Source organism: Arachis ipaensis, chromosome B05, assembly GCF_000816755.2.
Source record: "Arachis ipaensis cultivar K30076 chromosome B05, Araip1.1, whole genome shotgun sequence".
Taxonomy (NCBI): Eukaryota; Viridiplantae; Streptophyta; class Magnoliopsida; order Fabales; family Fabaceae; genus Arachis; species Arachis ipaensis.
In genome coordinates, this window is record NC_029789.2 from 126,332,889 (window position 1) to 126,354,230 (window position 21,342).

The window sequence follows — 21,342 nt, forward strand, 5'->3', positions numbered from 1 at the left end:
TCTCTATTTTGGCTTATGACTTACAAGTGCATACTCCTACCTCTGAGGCTGTGGTAACTAGGCTAGGTTGTCAATAAGTATCATTTTGAATCAAGAATAGACAGTTTACCCATGACTTGATATGTTTGTCGATGATTGGACTTGATTTAATTCTGGGTTTGGATTGGATGTCAAAGAATTATGTACTATTAGAATGTTTCAGACGATCAATGCAGTTTATGTCTGAGGGATTAGAAGGACCAGTGGTAGCAGAGGATTATTACTTGAATTCTGTTGTGGTGAACTGTAGTGAGAGTGATAGTGCGGCTTTTCTAACCACAACTTACTGGCAATTGCACCGGGTTGTACCAAGTAATAAATTCAGATGAGTAAGTGTCGATCCCACAAGAATTAATAGACTAAGCAAGCAATGATTAATTAATTGCTCTAGTTAGACAAGTTGAAATGAGGGTTTTGAATAGCAAATAACATAAAAGATAGTAAATTAAGAAAAGCAAATAGTGAATGGTTGAGAAAATGGTATGAGAATGGAGTTAAGGCTTTGGAGATGTTTAAATGTCCAGATTAATATTTAGAGTCAACTACCTTTGTAAACCCCGAGAAATTAGTAAATAATTAACTAATAAATTAATTATTAATCAAATAAATTAGAAAATAGAATTTTATGATTTAGTGAGGTAGAACTAATTAAAATAAGAATTTTGACACTAATTTTAAAGAATTTGGCCCAAGATTAAGCCAAACAAGCCAAACTAAACAAATCGGGCCCATGTTGGACCCAAGGCCCAACCCAAACCCACCAATACTTAAGGGTCCAGCTCATCCTCCCCTTCCTTAATGAACAACACGCTGAAACACTCATGGGGGAGAAGGGGAATTTTCCAAAACATTTGTCCAAATTCAATTCACCATAACTTTCAATCTGGAGCTCCGATTGACGAGCCGTTAGCGGCCACGCATTTGTCGTGGAATCCTCTACAAAACCTATCCAACAATTTGGTAAGAGAATCACGTTTTCTCACCTAGTTTTTTCCTTTTTCATTTCGTGATTTAGGTTTTGAAAATTGAGAGATTTTGTGATTTTGATGGTTTGAGGATACTCTAACGGTGGATAATTATTAGGTTTTACCCTAATTTCGAGTGGATAAGGTAAGAAACTACTTAACCCTCTATGAATAATTAATTAGAAAATTCTATGTTAATTTTAGTGAATTTGGATTGTAGTAGATTGAATTAGGTATTTTGGAGTTAAATTGGTGGTCATTGGAAGCTTGAAATTGAATCATGGGAGCTGAAAATTCAGTTGGTGAGGAGTTGGAGCTTTGAAGCTTGAGAAATGGTGGATGATTGAGGTGGTTCGAGCTTAGGGAGGAATCGGCCAAGGTATGGTCTCGGTTTCTCATATCTAAAATATAATGTGTCGTGAAAACTTAGATTAGTTGACCGTAAGATAAGAATTGAATTGTTGATGTTGTTGATGGTTGAGATTGATTAATATGTATGTTGGTTAGTGGTTTTGAGGTTGTGATTAGTGCTATTATGAATGATATGTCTAACTTGGTATATGAGATTGATAAATGATAATGATGATATTTTTGAGATGTGGATGTTGTTGATGATTTAGGATTGGTTGGTATTTATGAGGTTTGGCTAATTAAGGTTGTTGTTGGTGAACTAATGTAAATTTTATAGACATTGATGAAGTGTATATGCATGTAGTTGATGATTTTGTATAATGTTGCTTTGGATATAGTTATGAATGAATGAGTTATAATAAATTTGAAAATGAAATTGTTTTTATCTTGACCTGGCAAGGTTCGTGGTGGTTTACCGCTTGCCCAGGGTCGAGATGTATGTGGGGTTTATGGTGGTGTACCGTCCACAGGTTTTAAAAGTGAATGTTGTGTGGGATTCGTGGTGGTGTACTGCCCACATATTTTTAAAGAGAATGTTATGTGGGGTTCGTGGTAGTTTACCGCTCACATGTATGTGTTGTTTTTCCAATTGAAAATCTTGCGAGGTTCGTGGTGGTGTACCGCTCACAATGGTGGGGTTCGTGGTGGTGTATCGCTCACCCGGTGGGGTTTGTGGTGGTGTACCGCCCACCAATTTTTGAGAGGACGATATTCAGTTTAGCTGCCAGATGTATCGGGTTCTGGCAAAGTAATCGATACGTGAGCTCACGGCCAGTAGGAAAGGAATGCATCATATGCATTTATGTAACTTGTTTGGTTTTGCATTACTTGGGTTTTCTTACTTGAATATCTATGCTTATTTGCTATATTTGAATATCTACTTGTGCTTGTCTTGTCTGTTTTGTTTGTCTGTGCATCGGTGTTTCGGAGGATTGGAGAAAGGGATGATGAGTTTAGGGGTTAAATTAGGATTTGAGATGGAACCAAGAAGCCTTAGATACCTCACCCTGTTTATGGTTTAAAATGTTAGTTTTAAGTTTGAATCTATTGTCGGAAGTTCTAGGATTGCCTTCGGCTTTCCCGAGACCTTATATGTTAGTTATGTGGGCACCGTTACCATACTGAGAACCTCCGGTTCTTATCCCATACATATTTTGTAGTTTTCAAATGCAGGTCAAGCGGCACCTCGCTGAGGCATTCTGGGAGCATCTGTCAGCAAAGGATTCTTGAGTTTTGGGTTTATGTTTTGGTATATTGTATATATGGATACATTTATCTCTCCACTATGTATATATTATGCTTTGTCCCTCTTAGAGGTTGACTTGGAGAAACAGGTTTTAGAAATAGTATTTTGGATTATCCTTGTGTATATGTATATATATATATATATATTGCTCTACTCTTATCCTATTTGTTTTATGCTAACGTTCATGTGAGTGTTGCGCTTTTCGATTTAACATTTTGTTTTATCTTTTCTTCAAAGGCTCCTCGGTATAAATTCTTTTCAACTATTATTAATATATATTTTTACTTTTAGAGATCATAATAGCTTGCCACCTCAGTTTTATGACTTAAGCATAAGACTCTGTGTGGTAGGGTGTTACAACCTTGATCATGCAATATTTAGTTTATAGCAAACCCTAAGTGCTTGAATTCCTCTTCCTAGGCAATTCAATCTTCTCTAATCCAACCAATGTTCTATTTCCACTTTTCTTCTCTATTACATGTAATTATTTGGTTCTTAATTTTATTTTCCTTCCTATTTGTATTCCTCATTTTGGTTGAAAAACCTGCAAGTTTAGAATCTTTGTAGAATTTTTCAACTTCTTCAAGTGTGTTAAAAGTTGTCCTAACCTTTGGTACAAATAGCTCATCAACATCACACAGAAACTGAAAAAACACCGAAAACTTATAAGCACAACACCAAAAATAGTTATAGATTGCACCAAATTATATTTTAAAATGCATCAAAACTATCATTAAAATTAACATAAATATATTCATCTAAAAAATAATTCAAAACTACTAATATTCTCTTCAAATTCAAACCTTCCATCATGAACACTGATTTTCACAAAGAAAAATGAAATTATTCAACTTGTAGAGAAAACAACTACACAAGTATCAAATAGTAATAAACTACATTAATTAGGACGAATCAAACCTCGTCGACTTGATTCAATTCAGAAGAATGATTCAATTCGCCCTTGTTCAACTGATCTAAACTTCAATCATTCATTGTTTTCGACAATAAAACCTGTTCAAATATGATTTCATTGCTTGATTTAAAAAAAATTGATCTAAATCTTCAATTCAGATCAAACAGCATTGAATGTAATCGTAGAGAACACAAAGAACATAGAGAACGCAGAGAAATTTGAAAAAAATCGCAGAGACTAATAAGCAAACTATTATAATTTTTTTCTTTAACATTTTCTAAAATTATCATAATTAAATCCTAAAATAAACAAATTAGATCACAAAATCAAAATCTTTTCTAATTTGTTATCATCAATTAATATTACTAGTTCAAGCAAATAAATTAGAATATAAAATTTAAACACGCAATGCAAACAAAGTGGCATGTAACACCACTTCTATGGACGTGTAATACCCCCAACTCAGGAGCAGTGGTGTGTAACGCCCCTCCAGCTTAGAAGCATTGGCATGCAATGCCCTGGAGGACAACAAGCAATGGCGTGCAATGCCACACTAAGAGTGTGCAAGACCTTGAAATTCAAGAAGTTCCTGGAAGCCAAGAAGATATGACATGTAACGCCATTGAATGGGTGTGCAATGCCCCTGGAAGACTTTGAAGGTGGTGTGCAACGCCCTTGCAACCACAAAGGAATGGCGTGTCATGCCATTAAGGGCGTGTAATTCCCTGGCCCAAGAACAAACTGGCATCTAACGCCATTAAGAGCGTGTAACGCCCAAGCTCAATTCCAAGGCCACATTACATGCCATTAAACCCAAGTGTCACGCCAACAAGTATCTCAGCACGATCCACTATTATAATTATAATTCTGGTTTAAGAAGATTCTGTTAGGATTTGATTTGAATTTGATTTGATTCAATTTTGGTTTTAGGATTTGAATTATTGATGGTAGTTATCTTATTCTGATAAAGATAAGATTTAGTTCAGTGAATTTGAATTTCAAGTACCTCTAGGATATAAATAAGTGAAGATTATTCACAGAGGAATATCTTGATTCCGCTGCATAGTTTCTTTTCATCTTTCTTTTCAATTCTCTATGAGTCACTAACTCTTCTGTCAAAGGGTTAGGAGATCTCTTTATGTTCTCTATGGATTATTAATCTAAGATTTATTTTATTTTTAAGTATTACATTGATCTATTTCATAATTGAGTTATTCGTTCTTCATTCTTTAAAGGATTAGTAGTATCAGAAGGTATGCTAATCCTGTTTTGAATTCTTCTATTATTTTGGAAAACTTAATATCTGAATTATAGCTTGAAAATTCTTTCATGTGGCTTTTTGAATTCGACTTGGAATAGTGTTTCAATTAGTGTGCAACATCACATGATTTTCAATTACTCTAATTTTGAATAAGTGACATATAATTAAGATTAGAACAACTTTTAAAAATTGTATTTTCTTATAAGATTCAATCGGATAGGACTAGCTTGTATACATGACATATAAATTCGACCTAAGGACTACTTTTGAATCTTTTTAAAAACTAAATCAATTTTGTGCTTAACCTCTTCAATTAATCATTTAACCAAGGAATTGGCGGTTAGTTAATTGAAGAGAAATTGAGGAGTCAAAGAATTGGAAATCAGTTAATTAAGATTTGTCGTGAAAAGATCTTTGCATGCTTCAAGATAGATAAACAAGAATTGATTTTCCTAACAACTTAAGCATTTTTGAAACCCTTGACTCTCGCCATCATTGTCTTCTCTCAATCAACATTCAAGTTCACTGTCTCTTAAGCATTCAGGCACATAAGGTTCCAATAAAGACATAATCTTGCCCTCATCAATCTAGATTTTATTGATCTAATTAGATATTCAATCCGATATTTGCTTGCTCAATCCTTTTATCCTCGTGGGAATGATATCCACTCACCATGGTATTACCTGAACAATCTAGTGAACTTGTCGGTATTCGTGAGCTTTAGTTTTTGCTCTCAGAAATGAAGACAAGATTGTTTTGTTCCATCCTCCTTCTATTCAAAGATCTAATGGTGACACCTAGTGACAGATCTTTGATGATGAATTCTTGTGGATAGTTCTTCAAGAATTTTCATTCTCTTGGTTTGGGAGATTTGGGATCAGATTCAAATGGAATTTGATTTGATTGGCTATCCTTTTCAGAATTTTTTGTAGTAGCAGGAGTTAGAACGAGTTTGTCTTTTGCAAAGTGGTTTGCAATATCAGAATCTAGGACTGCTTACATGGATTTCAATTTATCTTGAACTTGAGCTTCAGTTTGGTTCTTCTCAACTTGATTACTTGCATCATTATCTTCCACTTTACCTACGACAACGATCTTGCCCTTTCCATCATCACCAAAAGTCATGAATCCTCCATTGTACTTGTTGAGTTTGATGAAGAACGTAGACTTTCCGGTCATGTGCCTTGAACATTCACTATCCAAGTACCACATATCCTTCTTCTTATTGGATGTAAGGCAAATATGCACAATACTTTAGTTAACCTTAGGTATCCAAATCAATTTGGATCCTTTAATGTTAAACCATCTTGGTTGCCCAAGAATTCTAACAACATTGTACACTTTATTTCTATTTTTTCTTTCAAAAATAAAACATGGATGAGATGAATTGTAAACCCCAGAAAATTAGTGAATAATTAGTTAATAAATTAAGTTTTAATAAGAAAAATTAAAAATGTAAATCTAATATTAAAATAGGATAGAACTCTTCAAAACAAGAATTTTGACACCAATTTCAAAGAATTTGGCCCAAGATTGGGCCAGACGGACCGAACCGGACCTAAAATGGGCCCAAGGCCCAACCAAACCCAGCCCATTAAAGGAACACAGCTTCTTATTTCCCTTCTTCTTCATCATGTACGATGGAAACATTCTAAGGAGGGAGAAGAACAAAAGCAAAAACCTAACCCTCACTTCAACTTCAAATCCACGTAACTTTTAATCCGGAGCTCCGATTGACGATCCGTTTGCGGCCACGTGACCGCAGCGTCGAGCTCTACAAAGCCCATAACATTGTAAGATAAGAAAGCCACGTTTTTTTTCTCAATTTCTTTATTTCCAGTTCTGAGTTATTGGGCTTTAGTGTTGAGATTTTGTATAATTTCGGTGTTTAGGATCGAATTAACTTGGTGGACTTGCCGAGTCTTGTCCTAATTTTTTATTCATAAGGTGAGAATCCTAAAAACCTAATTAAATCATTGATTAAGTATTTTTGGGTATTGAATTTTGTTTATGAATATGTGATGTTATGTATTAGGTGATATAAACATAAGAACTGAAGCATATTTGTGGAATTTAGAGGCTTGGAAATTGGTATTGGTGGCTGGATTTTTGGTGTAAGGGCTTGCAATCTTGCCTTGTGGGTTGTCTCGGAAAATACGCGAAAATCGGCCAAGGTATGGTTTAGGTTTCGCGTATTTAATATATAATGTTCTACGAAAACTTAGGCTAGTTGACTATAAGATAGGAATGAATGTATGAGCATGTAAATTATTTAGTGCCTAATGATAAATGTTGAAGTCTTGGCTTATTATGGATATTGGCGTTGAGTTGTTAAATGATGAATTAGTGATGCTTGTAAAGGTAAGGGAATGGATAAGAATTGTGGTGACATGTTGGTGAATGTTGTGATTGAAGTAGTGATTTCTTTTAAGTATGAGAATATGTATGAATTGAGGTATATTTGATTGAGGTAGTATATGGAAAAATGAATGTTGAATGATATGTTAATGAGGATTGGCAAATTAAAGGTAATGGTCTTGTGTGCAAAGTGGATCATAGGTGATTATGTTGATATACATATGAAGTTAATGTACTATAATTGTTAAAAATTGGGGTTGACGAGTGGTGATTGAATATGGAGTGATGTTGTTATGATATTGTATGAGTTGAAGCTGAATTTGCATGTTATAGGTTAATTTTAAAAGATCACTTGATGGAAAATGGAGGTTTTAAAATTTTTTTGAAAAACTTAGTTTTGGGCCGAACTTCGATGGCTCATAACTGAACCTTCAAGTTTTGGTTGGTGGTGAAATTTGTTTCAACTCAAAGATGGTTTTACAAGCTTTTGAACGGTATAAATTTAGTGAAAAACGGAATTTTGTAGCAAAAGTTATGAGCGTCAGAAGTTTAGGTGTGGATTATGTGTTATGCAGGTGGAAAAATAATTTTCTGGGCATTAAAGCAGCTTTCTAGGTGAACTGTGTTTTTTTGAACAACGTACGCCCACGCGTACGCGCGACCCACGCGTACGCGTGGCATGGCATTTTAGACTGCGCATGCGCGAGTAGCCCATGCGTGCGCGTGATGAGCCAACATGCAGGACCACGCGTACGCATGGTAAGGAATGTGTGCGCGTGCTACCTTTTTATATTACCACGCGTACACGCAGCCCACGTGCACGCGTGGCCCCTGCTTCTTGCAAAACTATATTTTTGTGTTTTAAACCAAATTTTTTACTTCTAAACCTCCATTTTCATCCTTTTAAACAAAAGGTATAGTAGTAAGTCTAGTAGCTAGTTGAAGCTAAGAAAATGAGGTAACTTGGAGATGAAAAAAAGAGCAAATGAGATTAATTATAAGAGAATGATGTGAAAGCTAAATGGAAACATGTTGCTATGGCTATAAAGAATGAATGTAAGGAGATGATGATGATAAATGATGAGACTTGAGATGACTATATGTGGCCAAAATGGTCGAAATGGTAAGGTCTGGGTTTAATCCCGCTTGCGTATTAATTTGGAAATATGTTTGGATGGCAAGTTGAGGGTGGAAGTTCCCTCTCTTGTCGTGATGTGGATGTGGGGAAGGTGGAAAGGCACTCTCCTTCATATTATTTTCCCCACATTCTTCTCTGGTTGCAAGGTGGAAAGGCACACTCCTTCGATGTGGAAAGGCACACTCCTTCGATGTGGAAAGGCACTCTCCTTCGTGAAACCTCTAGGAGAAGGTGGAAATGCACTCTCCTTCATTTATGATCCTCTTGGAGATGCGCAACCTAGAGACCAATGTCTGGGTTAGCTACCAGATGTATCGGGCTCTGTCAAAGTAACCGACATGTGAGCTCACGGCCAGTAGGATAGACATTCATCATATGCATATATGTGCTTTGTTTGCTATGCCTTAATTGGGAATGCCTAATTGATATATATCACCTGCTACTTGTATATTTGCTACTTGTATTATCTGTTCATTACTTGTGCTTGAACTACTTGTTTTCCTACCTGTGCTTGCCTTGTCTGTTTGTTTTGTCTATACAAATCATTGAAGATGGAGGTACGGAGGAAAGGTGGATAGGTTAGAGTTAAGGTTAAAGTTTAAGCGAGGTTTAGAGTTCCCTAGAAGACCACCCTCTTTATGATTTCTGTTTAGTGATTTAAGCTTTGTAATTTGAGAGTCGGCGTTCTTGGATTGCCTCTGGCATTTCCAGGACCTTATATATTATATGTGTGGCACCTTTACCATACTGAGAACCCCCGGTTCTCATCCCATACTGTGTTGTTATTTTCAGATGCATGTCGAGCGTCTCCTCGGTAGGTGTCTGAAGGTTCTGCGGCGAAGTGGCTTATTTTGGGATCTTCTTTTGTTATTTTGATGTATATATATATGTATAGTTTCTCCTCTTGTAAGTAAGAATACTTTGTTTATGTACTTCTTAGAGGTTTTATGGAGAACTAGGGTTTGGAACATGTTTCTTTGGGTTATTATTATGTATATATATGTACGTATATGTTCTCCAGCCAGTCTTGGCTTCGCAGACTGAGTCAGGAGCTAGTTATGCTGTATTCTTGGCTCTCTACTCGTATCATCTGTATATATATATATTATTGAACTTTAGTTTTCTTCTCACGCAAGTAACCACGTTTTCTGAGGGTTGCGCTTTTAAGTTTTGCGATTTTGTTTTACCCGTTTTTCAAGGCTCCTAGTTAAGTATCTCTTTCTCTATTATTATATATATATATATTTTTATTCTTAGAGGTCGTAATACCTTACTATCTCAGTCTTATGACTTAAGTATAAGATTAAGTATGATAGGGTGTTACATGAATGACCATGTTTTTTGCATGTTTGATAATGATTCCTCTTTGTTGATTTTTATAAGTGATAAAAGGTTTGAAGTTCTTTGTTTTTGGAAGTTGAAGCTTCTATTTTAGCATGAGTTTTTTTTCAAAAACAGCTTCATTTTTATCAAAATATCCCAACTCAGATTTTTAAATAAGGGTATTTGACTAGCTAGTAATTTGTCTAAGTTTCTAAAACTTTGAGCAAATTTAGCTATGTCTTGGTTCAAACTTTTGATTATTTTATGAAATTTTTTATTTTCATCAATTTGGTCCACTAAAGCAATAATCGAGTGCTTCCTTTTAAATTTTTCATTTTCAAATTTAAGAAGTTAATTTTCTTTAATTAAATCAATAGCACTTTTGGTTTGCTTTAGTTTTTCTTTGAGGAATGTATATTCAACTTTTAAGGAATTATTTTCAGCCTCACATTTATATAATCTATCCAAAACATTTCTAACATGTGCAGTTGACTCATCAATCATTTGATATAATTCTTTATTAGTTAGGATAGGATAGTTTACGTCTTTCATTTGATCTTGGTTAACCATGAAACAAGCTTGTGCTTCGTGTTCTGGTTCTTCATCATCTTCTGAGTCATTTTCCAAGTCCTCTGATGACACCATTAGCACCTTCTTCTTGTCTTTCCTCATCTTGTCCTCCTTTTTTAGCTTGGGACAGTCATACTTGAAGTGAGCAATCTTCCTTGCAATGTTGGCATATGACCTTGCTAAAATCCTTCTTGTGTTCCTTTGAGCTTGAGCCTTTGTTCTTTCCTTTGCTTCTCATGCGTCTTCTCAACCTCCTAGCAAAAAACACAATTTTATCATCTGAAAAACTACCAATGAATCAATATTGGATTTCAAGGCCACTCTTTTCCTTTTTGTGTCTCAGTTCATGTGGGTAGTTTTATACGTTTCAACTCATCATATGACATTTTGTTCAGATTGCTACTTTTAAAGATGACAGTTGCTTTTGTTTTCCACTCTTTGGTGAGACTTCTAAGTATCTTCCTCACTAACACTTGTTCGGTATGGGTCATCCCCATAGCATCAAAGCTATTGATAATGATTGAGAATCTCTCAAACATCTCATCGATGGTTTCTCCTTCCTTCGTTGTGAACATTTCCTATTCCTTTCTTAACATATCGATCCTTGTTTTCTTGACTTGTTCGGTTCCGTCATGAGTGACTTGGAGTTTATCCCAAATCTCTTTTATTATTTTGCACCTTGATACCTTCCGGTGTTCTCCAAAACTAATTGAGCAATGCATCATGTTGATTGCCTTTGCGTTTAGCTCCACCTTCTTCTTATCTTTGTTGTTCCATTCGGCTTCTTCTTTGGGAGTTACCACTCCTTCTGCACTTATTTTTGTTGGAACTTTCAAACTATTCATAATGATCTTCCAAATATTGTAATCAATGAATTGCACAAATATCATCATTCTCTCCTTTCAGTAGGTGTAGTTCTTGCCATTGAAGAAGGGAAGTCTATTGTTGGACGGACCCTCAGTGAGTGTTTAAGCCATTATGTTCCCACCCAAATTATTGGCCATTAGATCTTTGCTCTAAGCTGTGAAACTTGATTCCTTGAGACCTGACTCTGATATCAATTGAAGGTTATCAATGGCCTAGAGAAGGGGAGTTGAATCTATGGCCACTTTAATTTTTGTACACTTAACTTGAAACTGAATTTTACTCAGTGTTGCTGTTGAGTCTACTATGTTAATTATGCAGGAGACAATTTTGTTTTGTCTCTTAACGATTAATCAGGAATAGAGCAAACAGGTTACTTTTAAGCAAACTGGGTTGTTGTGACTTCTTCTAAGTTGATTATGCAGAAAACAATTTTATTTTGTCTCTTATCAAAAGAAACCAATAACAGAGCAGAGAAGAGATACACAGCCATATATCCTGGTTCAACCATCTTATGTAATGTAGCCTACATCTAGTATCTACCACAACAGTGGTAGAATTTTCACCATCTTTCACAAAGATTACAATCACCAATTTTCTATTATTCTATGCAATTCTATCTGGGACAAACCAAACTTCTACCCAAGCTTGATTTGGCTATGTTCACTCTCTAGACTTTTAACCACTAAGTACTCACCCAACTTAGTAAGAAAATCTCCTCAGAATCATGAATACAAAACAGAAATATAAACAAAAGAGTTTCAAATAATTTTATGGCTTTTCTCTAAGAATACTCTCTTTGTCTTTTCTCTCAATGTCTTTTCCTATTACCTCACCTACTCACCTAATGTCTTTTTTCATTAATAAGAAACAAAAAAAGATAAAAACTGAAGATTAGAAAATTCAATATAAAGCCATGGAGAAGAAAAAGGGATAGCTTGAAAGCTATGAATATCCAAATAGTGTGCTCACTCTCCTTACTTCAATTTCTGGCCGTTTACCCATTTTAAAGAAGAGTAAAGCTTCCAAAATTTGATCTTGGTTGAACACCTCTGACTTGTTCTTCTTCCTCAAAATCAGAGTAGTCACGCAGAGAAGAGATTTGATAGCAGTAGTGATTAGAGTTGGCATGCATCCTTACCTTGTTGCTTCTCTTTTTTCATTTTTCTTTTGGCTTCAAAGATCTAAGTCATTCATCCATTCTTTGACTCCAAGTTTTATTTTTGACCTTTGATTGGTAGCAATGATACACAACATCTATTTTTTCATCTTACCCAAATAATGCATGCAGGAGGAAGGCAACTTCAACAAACTGCAATGAAAGTACAAAGATGAAAATATTGTTCTAATTTTCTTCTAATTCAACATTTGATTTGCTTTTTACTTTTGTGTACTAGCTTCTGACTTTTTTTTTTCTTCTTTCTTCTTTGTTGTTTGGATTTAGTAATCACCTTTTTTCTTTTGATTGAACCCTAAGCTGAGCAACCCTTTTTTACTTGTGAGAGTTCTCTTTCTTCTTTAATTTAGGGTTAGTCATATGGGTCACAAATTAAAGAGATATGAGAGTGTTTGATCATTTGTTTATAGACCAGAGAGAAGAAAAGTATGCTGTTTAAGAGGATTTTGGGCCTATTACACTAAACATACAATTGGACTTTTAACCCAAAATTATAATATTTAGTTAATTATCATCAAATTATTATTTTTATCTTCTCAAACTTAACATAAAGGAAAAGAAAATTAATCAAGATTACCTAATTTTTTTTAAAATAAACAATTATTAATGCATTATTTTTTTTTCCGAAAATATTTGTTAACAAAAAAAATTAGCCAAAACTTATCTTATTTAATATTCGTTAATTATTATAATAATTAATAAATGTTAAATATGACAAATTGTGGCCATTTTTTGTCTTCCTAACATTACCGTTTTCTTTCCATGATATCTTCCAACTCGGCAGGTCAATGACTAATCTGTCGTGAATCAAAACTTCATTTAAAGATTTGTCATTGGCTAATAGGTTACTGCATGCACAGATGACAGAGCAGGATTCAAATTCTGACACTCTTTTAAACCAACTAGTGAGCTAACTCCTAAACCAATCCAATTTGATTATTATGGGTTGGTTATGATGTTTTAAATTTTTGGTATATTTTGATATATAAGTATATTACCCAAATTTCAAATCCAACATAATCGTCACCAAAAAAAAAAGTCCAACATACTCCAACCCAATTTTTTTTTGTCATAACCCAACCCATATTAATATATATTTTTTTATTTAGTTATTATGTGCTACTTGCTTGCTCTTCTTGGCTTGTGTTTTTCAAAGCATAGCAGAGGAAGGAAATGGCTAATATTGCTAACAGCATCGTCTTTGGTGCACAACTTCCTCAATCTCCGTTTCCATCATTACCCGTTTCAAATTCTCTCATTTTCACCCAAAAACGCAAACTTTATCATAATTGCTCCAAAACCAACCGCATAACAATCCCTTTCCCTTCTTCTTCTTCTTCTTCTTCTTCTTCATCACCGTTCAGCAGCAAGTGTTGTTGCTATGTGTTGGCGTGTCTCCCTCAACCACATGCTTCTGATTCATCATCATCATCAACTTCTTCTAATTCCAATAGCAAACCAAGTTCTTCTTCTGCTGCTCCTCCTTCAACTAAGCTCTATGTTAGTGGTTAGCTACTTTAACTACACCTTTTCAATTTTCTTATTCAAAATTCGACCTACAGTTGCAAAGATGATAACTTTCCCTTGTTTTGTTTTATGGGTCTGGCCAGTTGGGTTGAATTAGTGGCAAAATTAGGGGGAATATCTTTTGATTTGCTTATACATATGAATAGTTTTATCATTGGAAGCCTTTGATAATAGCTTAGCTTAAATTGTATTGATGGTAACGTGGTTGCTCTCATTCGGAGGAATTGGATGCTGTAATGGTGTCAGTTGTTAATATGCATTACAGAAGTGGAAGGCTTTTTTCTTTTTATAAAGTTAGGACGAATGATGACTGTGAATGACTTTAATTCTTTTTTTTTTTTTTCTCTTTAAGAAAAGTGATTATGAGTAATTAATCTATCTCACATTAGGTGTTTTTCATCATGTTATTTTTCTTTTACATATAACTATTAGGCCTGAAATAGAAAACTGTTGTCCAATACAACTTAGACTCTTTGCCTATTTCATCTACAAACACCATGGTGGTCAAGTGGTAAGCAAGCTCATTTCCTCGCATTTGTCCCGTGTTTTAGTTCTAGGAGCGGACGAGTCCTGTGCTCATATTCGTAGCCATAGTTCCTCAAGCTGAGTTAATCGAATACCTAATAATAGAGTAAAGCAAACAATGCTCATTTCATCTAGCAGCACAATTTCTAGTAAAGGTTGATTACTATTTTTTTTTTTTTTCATTGCAACTGCATTTCCTCCGAACTGAACTTCAGCGCTTCATTGATATGCTGTGATTCCTTGTGATTTCATTCCATTGCCATCTCGCCATGTTGAATAGCTTTGTTTCTGAGACTTTGATATTGTTTATTTGCATCTACTTTATATATCTTGTTTCCTTTTCTATTTCAGGGTTATCTTTTCGAACCACTGAAGAAAGCTTGCGAAATGCATTTATGAATTTTGGTCAAGTTTTAGAAGGTAGGAACAGAAAATGCTGAAGTACTTTTTTTATTTTATTTTATTATGCTATTTGTTGGTAATGGTAGTACTTTTTAATAATTGTAATGTATGCGCATAACTTTGAGCAGTGAATTTGGTGATGGATAAAATTGCAAATAGACCAAGAGGGTTTGCATTTCTTAGATATGCAACTGAACAGGAATCTCTGAAGGCTATTGAGGGAATGCATGGAAAGGTATGAATTTGAATTATTTTTTCCTATAATAAATTCCTCACCGCAATTTATAAATTATCATATTCATGAGAGCAACGTGGATTTAGAGGACTAGTTTGTTTTGATCTAATTGTAGCAAATTGCCGTTGTTAACTAGCTTAATCGTAGTTAGAATCTGACATGCTTAAATATGGCACAAGATAGACATGGAACTTTAGATAGATTATGTAATTAATTGAGTAGTGTCTCAGAAATTTGAAGACTTATGTAATTGTTTATAGGATAAACTACACTGACCTCTCTGGTAATTTAATATAGCTACGCTCACTTCTGCTCTAGTTGTTATACTTACATTACGTCCTTTCTAGATTTTACTTTAGAACATGAAATAAGGTTATTTTTGTTGTTTAATTTGTTCAAGTGTTTAGAAATTTACAAAAAGGCCTTTTGTAATCATGTGTTTGCACATAACTATTTTATTACGAAAAATCTTAATTGAACAAAATAAATAAGTATGGTGAACATAAGTTGGATAATTAGAGGAAAGGTGGAGAGGTTAGTGTAATTATGAATCTCAGGGAAGGTTAGTGTAAGTTACCATCCCTCTCACAATGCCAATATTATGATTTATCAAAAAAATTATAACTAGAATGTGTATCTTGAAGTAGCACTAAAAGGGAAAGGGGCAGGGATTGATGTAATTACTTGGAACTTTCTTGGAGGGAAGGGAAGGTATCAAGCTTTAACTCAAATCATTGCTTCAGCTTTATATCCTATTCCTATGGATCTATACTTTATATCCTTCAATAGGGTGAAACTGAAATTTGTGGCAGTCAAGTTTAATCTTCCTGTTACTCCCTCTGTGAGATTATTAAAGGATCTCAAGAAGCTGATTTTTCTTTAACCCCCGAATACTCTATCCAGAAATCTTATAGATTCAGGCTTTAACTGTATACTTGTTGGTAACTCCTTACTATTCTTAAGAATTGAAATCTAAAATGGCAATTCCTAATTTTATTTTGTTTTTACATTTAATAAACCCATAATAGTTTTTCAGTTATGTTAGAAACTGACAAGAAAGGGACAACTGTTTGCAGTTCTTGGATGGTAGGGTCATATTTGTGGAAGTTGCCAAACCAAGATCAGAACTAAGGCAAAGACAAAACACTAGATACTAGCAATGCACTGATATATGCAGAGAAGGCTACACACATTAGCCATGTCTGCATTGTACTTGAGTCTCTCTCTATAAACAAGGTCCTTACTTGATGAGACCTTCTACCACAGGATCGCCATGAATTCCAAGTCATGCTTTATTTTCAATGGAATCCCATTTGAGTATTCGTTGAACATGACTTTTTTTTGTTACTCTCTTATACAATGTGTGGCTGATATATTAATTGATTATCTGGCTTGATTAGCTAAGATATATATTTTATTATTTGAATTGTGCTATGTTACCAGAAATGCAGATCTTGGTTACCAGTTTGACTTCCCAGGTCCCATCCATCTCTATGAAAATAATCTGTTAAAAGTTAAAATTTTTGCCCAGTCATATTTATCGGTTTTTAATTTTATTGTAGTAGTATTAATCAAATCTTTCTAATTTTATCCTGATTTTAATGATCCTTATCCGTTTATGATAATTACTTATTTACCAAGCAGAGAATTTTTGTCAAAACAATATAATTCTCTTGCAACACAAATACTCATGGGACACGGATGCTTCAATATCAAACACTACAAATGAGATTTTTTATGAATATAAAAATAATAAAACATTTTGCACTTATAAATAGGATCTCTATATGTGACTTTAGTTATTAAAATATATATAAAAAAAGGACCCTTGTAAATTAAATGATAATGCATGATTGAGTGACTTGAATTGAACCACTATCTTAGCAAGGCCAAGAATACAATCAGAAGTACATTGTAATGGCTTACAGCATCCCACTAAAAAATATATATAAAAATTTAATACAGAAGAAAAATTCAGATATACAAATTGCCCAGGTGGTTTGCGGCACGACACCCCACAATAGTACCCTAATTATCATCATTCGATTTTGTATAACTAACTAATGTTTTGTGAGCTGAGACATCCTGAATGTGCTTGTCTTCCACCCTTCCTTTTATATACCCTCAATCCATTACTGATGCAATCATGAGATTATAAAGAGACATGAAATATGCCAAAAACAGAACACTAACACAAGTTAAATAGAGACTTTAAGGTGTACCAAACTCTATTTGGTTAAGTAAACTTTTGGTGAGAATGATGATGATGCCCACCACCCCCTCTTGAATTATTGAACATAAAGAGTGTCTTAAAGTGAAAGAATGAAGAAAGCTCCCAAGTGCACACTTCGTGTTAAAGAATCAGATGCTTTGTCAATTTTGACAATTAGAACTCAGCTACCTAAGTGATAATTAGTTCCTTATTCTCACAAGAGCCCGTTTATCCCATGTATCAGCAAGAATGAAGCATCATCAAATTAAAAAAAAAAAAAAAATGGGGGAAGGTAAGGGCTATGAGCACACCCTAGCTCTTTGCCCCTTCCTTTCTTCCAATGCAACAATCAAAGAACTTGCATCTCTTTCAGCTAAACATCTTTTGTATGGTACAAAACCCCTTGGAGACTTCTGGGGGACTACTACTTCCTCTTGATGAGATGTTTGTTGACACCTGGAATCGACGGTGTCCAAGGACCTTCCCTGAATCTTGCCCTGAATTTCCACATCATTGACTGATTCACCATTGGAACCAGTACAAGAACCTTCCTCCTCTCTAGCTCTTACTTTTAAGGAGGGGTGAAGAGGCATAGGATTTACGACTGTATTGGATGAACCAAAGTAAGCAGCCGGACCGCCTGGGAACAAACTTGACCATGCCAAAGATGCTTCAGGTGCAGATTCTCCAAGGCCAAGGTCCTCCTTCGGATGCTCCGCGCCCGTCACTATAGCTTCTTTAGGCATTACTCGCCAACTTCCATTACACATGCCTAGTGATAACTGAGTATTCAATTGATTCTCAACATCATCTACTTCATCAGACCTAGTAGTACATAGCTTAACACACTCCTCTTCAGTATTAATTGACTCCTGATTACCGACCATTGAAACGGTTCTTCCAAACAGCTTTATAGTAGTGGGCAGGACATTGACAACATCGTTGTTGATACACTTGGTTTGCTTGGAACACAACTCCAACTTCTCAGACTTCTAGGATAACACAATATAATTTTTAAATCAGTAAGCTGTAAAAATAAATCTATTTCTTACACATAATTAATTTTGGAAGGGAAATAAGAGAATATCATGAAGCTTGTCATACCATGTGCAAGTAAGGTTGTGAGCTAATGGATAAAGCGGCAGAAGCTAGAGGCGTTTTGTCTTCCTCCTTGGATGGTTTAGATGTCATGCAATCATTTTCCTTCTCAATAGGTGACAAGTTAATTGATTGAATGTCAGTAGTGCAAGAATTCGGAGAAAGGCATCTGTTGGTATGCTCTGAAAATGCTGACCCAAATGCTTCCGAACCAAAGGCAGATAGCACAGAGGTTGGAGATTGAGAGTCTTTCTCCGCAGAGGACAGATTAGGCGATGGAGATTTTTCTGGTTCATTTGGTCTGGAGTGCCTTTTGAAGGAGTTGGCCAATTTACGAGGATATGGATGAAGGGGTTTCCTTTTAGGACGAGGAGGAGGTATGTCAATCGGATGTATAGAACTTTCAGCACTTCCGTCCGATTCCCGCACAACCTGAAACAATTTAGAGTAGTACAACACATGAGAACAGAGAGTTGGATCAAAACATCTTCAACTTTGTTTTCATATACAATTAGTCTTCAACTTATTAATACTATCATAAGCTGCAAATGATCAAAATTCTTTCCATCAAGCACAACGAGTGATTTAAACACAGTTATGAACTGAAATTTCACAACAATGACCTTAGAGAAAAACTTTTGTGCATGGCTTCGAATCTGAACAGCAGTTTTGGTGCCTATATGCTCTGCACAAATACAAACAATATTTCATCCGACTTGAAGGCATATGGAAGATTATTCACTTTAGATTACTTTGTTGTCAAATCAGGAGATAGAGCTTACCTTCAATTTGACGCCATCCCCGACCATACAACTTCAAAGCTTCAAGGAACTTTTCATGCTCTTCCTCAGTCCACTTCTCCCTTTGCTTAGTGATGGTATATGGTTTCCTCACCTGCAGAAAATAATTTCAATAAGCTCCAAGAACAAAAGGTAAATCGGAAGAAAAAGGCAAGTCTTCTGCATATTGCTAAATGAAAACATTATACATGGAATGTGAAGCAACCTTGGGGGCATGATTGTTCCCAACAGAACTTATATCCGGCGATTGGGATTGTGATCCATCATTGGAATGGAAGTCACTGGCTGTACCAGACTTGCTTAGCTTTGTGCCTTCGATTTGGTCCTACATTCAATAAAAGCAGTTGAATTGATAACTGTGAACCAATAAGAACAATTAAAATATTTCACAACGGTAAGGGGGAATGGGAATTCCATCATGAAGGAATTTGATGCTCACTAGAATATATTTCAGTTCCTAGGAGACATTATTTCCTTATTAAGAAATAAAGTCCCTTGATGAATTCGAATTCACATTGAAATCCTCTTTTTCTATCAATAGAAGGAAAAAGTCTCCAGAAGAGTGAAGGTGTATGACCAATGAAACCTGTTTCCAACCAAGTAACACATTATACATAATTATTGAACCTATGGGATCTTTCGTTGTCACCCCTTTCAAACGCACATGCTAACACATGCATCTTTAACTTCTTTATGCACAAATAAACCCAGACATTTATATCCGTTTATATTCTAGTAAGAACACATGGCCAATGCTGTCAGATACTACTCTGTGCACCCCACAAAAACAACAAAGGCTAATTGTTTATCATTCTCCGCTTTCCTTTTTCAGATCTATTAAATTAAACCGAATCCAAAACAGGAGGGAAAAGAGTGCAACTTATTCTGTATTTTGAACCGAGATAAATGATCGAAACGACTAATCTAAAGCTCTAACAATGCTACACTTGACACAACCACAATGTTAGAACAAACAAAATGTCAAAGTTCTTATCATTTGAAGGCTCATTAGGTTAACCATTCAAGTATTAAGTCATGTTAATCCAAAAATAAAATTATTTGTATATGTTTAACAAACTCAAATCCAATCTCTATGAAACTCCATCAGTTTCCCACCGAAGCTGAAATAATTCTTGAGATAAATGACTCATAGTTTCTCTATACACACGAACTATTATAAAAAAAAAAAAAACAAAACTTCTAAAAAGAAAATAGTGAAAGGGTATTATTGCAAGGACCAAATTTTAAATATTTGTTTGCAATACCTGCATCTCCATTGGAGCAAAATCAGAGCCAGTCCTTGTAAACACCCTAAGCTTCACAGGGACCAACCCCACCAGCCTACAACAATAATAGCTTCCAAAAAAATCAACTTTTCTTTCCCTTTTTCAAACCCAAAAAATCACATAACATTCTTCACAAGTTTCTCTGTTCTCCAAATACTATAAATATACATTTCAGAGATATTTTGAGATATCCATTTAAAAAATAAACAAAAAAGTGCTAATTGCTATTGCACAAATCAGATCAATCAGATTCTCAATGTTAAATACATGTTCGAGAACTGAATCATAAAAAATAATCGAAAGCAGGACACATACCAATGATTTTGCTGGAAGCTGTGATTTCGTTGGAAGCCACAGATTCCGGGACTTCAGATTGCGCAGTGAAAATGAGAACTTCCCCGGAAAATTTTGTTTTCCCGAGAAAATCAGAGCAACTCAAATGGAGAATTCGAAAATTGAAGAATTGGAAGAATGAGAGAACAGAAGAAGGGGTGTGTGCAGAGAAGGGGGAAGAGAAGAAGAAACGGAAGAGATTATAAATAATAAAAATTAAAAAATTTTCTTCCCGAAAGGAAAAACTTAATTGAAAAAGCGAGAAAATAAAAATAAAAAAGGAGAGAGTGACACATCAGATGTGAAGAAATATTTGAGAAACAATAAAGAAATTTCCGTAGAGGGTTCGAGAAGGGTTCAGAGTTTTGTGGCTGAGAATGCTCTGGGACCCAGGACACGTGGCGTGTTTTTGTGATGTGTAGTATTTAATTTTGGGGTGGGAATAAAAATTCGGTGAAAAATGTGGTGCTGCATATTTTATTTGTGGAGGGCATGAGTGCTGAGATGATAATTGAGACAGATTTTTTTATAAATATATAATTGAGATATAAGATATTTTTTCCGATTGTTTTTTAGTGTGCCTTTATTGACTTATTGTCCATTTTTGTTTAGTGCTTGGGTGAGGGGTCATGAAGTTACCCTCAAATTGTCGCGCACTT

The 21,342-nt window shown here is 35.0% G+C and overlaps 2 protein-coding genes across 11 annotated transcripts; one reads left to right on the forward strand and one right to left on the reverse strand.

Moving 5' to 3' along the window:
* LOC107644057 (glycine-rich RNA-binding protein 4, mitochondrial) lies at window positions 13,388-16,266 on the forward strand. 3 transcript variants are annotated; one of them, XM_016347841.2, is made up of 4 exons: window positions 13,388-13,772; window positions 14,669-14,737; window positions 14,848-14,954; window positions 16,031-16,266. In XM_016347841.2, exons 1-4 carry the CDS (start codon window positions 13,439-13,441, stop codon window positions 16,109-16,111), a joined length of 591 nt encoding a protein of 196 aa, XP_016203327.1. In that variant the 5' UTR covers window positions 13,388-13,438; the 3' UTR covers window positions 16,112-16,266. The 3 variants fall into 3 exon arrangements, with proteins under 3 accessions (XP_016203327.1, XP_020980109.1, XP_016203328.1); XM_021124450.1 differs by having other exon boundaries at window positions 15,991-16,097; XM_016347842.2 differs by having other exon boundaries at window positions 15,983-16,081.
* On the reverse strand, window positions 16,790-20,899 carry LOC107644058 (protein REVEILLE 7). 8 transcript variants are annotated; one of them, XM_016347844.2, is made up of 7 exons: window positions 20,666-20,899; window positions 20,330-20,405; window positions 19,270-19,389; window positions 19,047-19,158; window positions 18,888-18,949; window positions 18,271-18,696; window positions 16,790-18,155 (listed from the first exon to the last, which is right to left on the reverse strand). In XM_016347844.2, the coding sequence occupies exons 2-7, from the start codon at window positions 20,339-20,341 to the stop codon at window positions 17,466-17,468; spliced, it is 1,422 nt and encodes a 473-aa protein (XP_016203330.1). In that variant the 5' UTR covers window positions 20,342-20,405; window positions 20,666-20,899; the 3' UTR covers window positions 16,790-17,465. The 8 variants fall into 8 exon arrangements, with proteins under 8 accessions (XP_016203330.1, XP_016203329.1, XP_020980107.1 ...); XM_016347843.2 differs by having other exon boundaries at window positions 16,790-18,158; window positions 20,666-20,898; XM_021124448.1 differs by lacking the exon at window positions 18,888-18,949 and adding an exon at window positions 19,504-19,650 and having other exon boundaries at window positions 16,790-18,158; window positions 20,666-20,877.

Excerpts from the sequence above, each read along its gene's own strand:
- LOC107644057 (XM_016347841.2), top strand. The coding sequence starts at position 13,439 with ATGGCTAATATTGCTAACAGCATCGTCTTTGGTGCACAACTTCCTCAA. Across the intron at positions 14,738-14,847 it reads TTTTGGTCAAGTTTTAGAAG|TGAATTTGGTGATGGATAAA; the intron begins GTAGGAACAGAA and ends AACTTTGAGCAG. Across the intron at positions 14,955-16,030 it reads TTGAGGGAATGCATGGAAAG|TTCTTGGATGGTAGGGTCAT; the intron begins GTATGAATTTGA and ends AACTGTTTGCAG.
- LOC107644058 (XM_016347843.2), bottom strand. Across the intron at positions 19,159-19,269 it reads GGAACAATCATGCCCCCAAG|GTGAGGAAACCATATACCAT; the intron begins GTTGCTTCACAT and ends TATTTTCTGCAG. Across the intron at positions 18,950-19,046 it reads GGGATGGCGTCAAATTGAAG|AGCATATAGGCACCAAAACT; the intron begins GTAAGCTCTATC and ends GTATTTGTGCAG.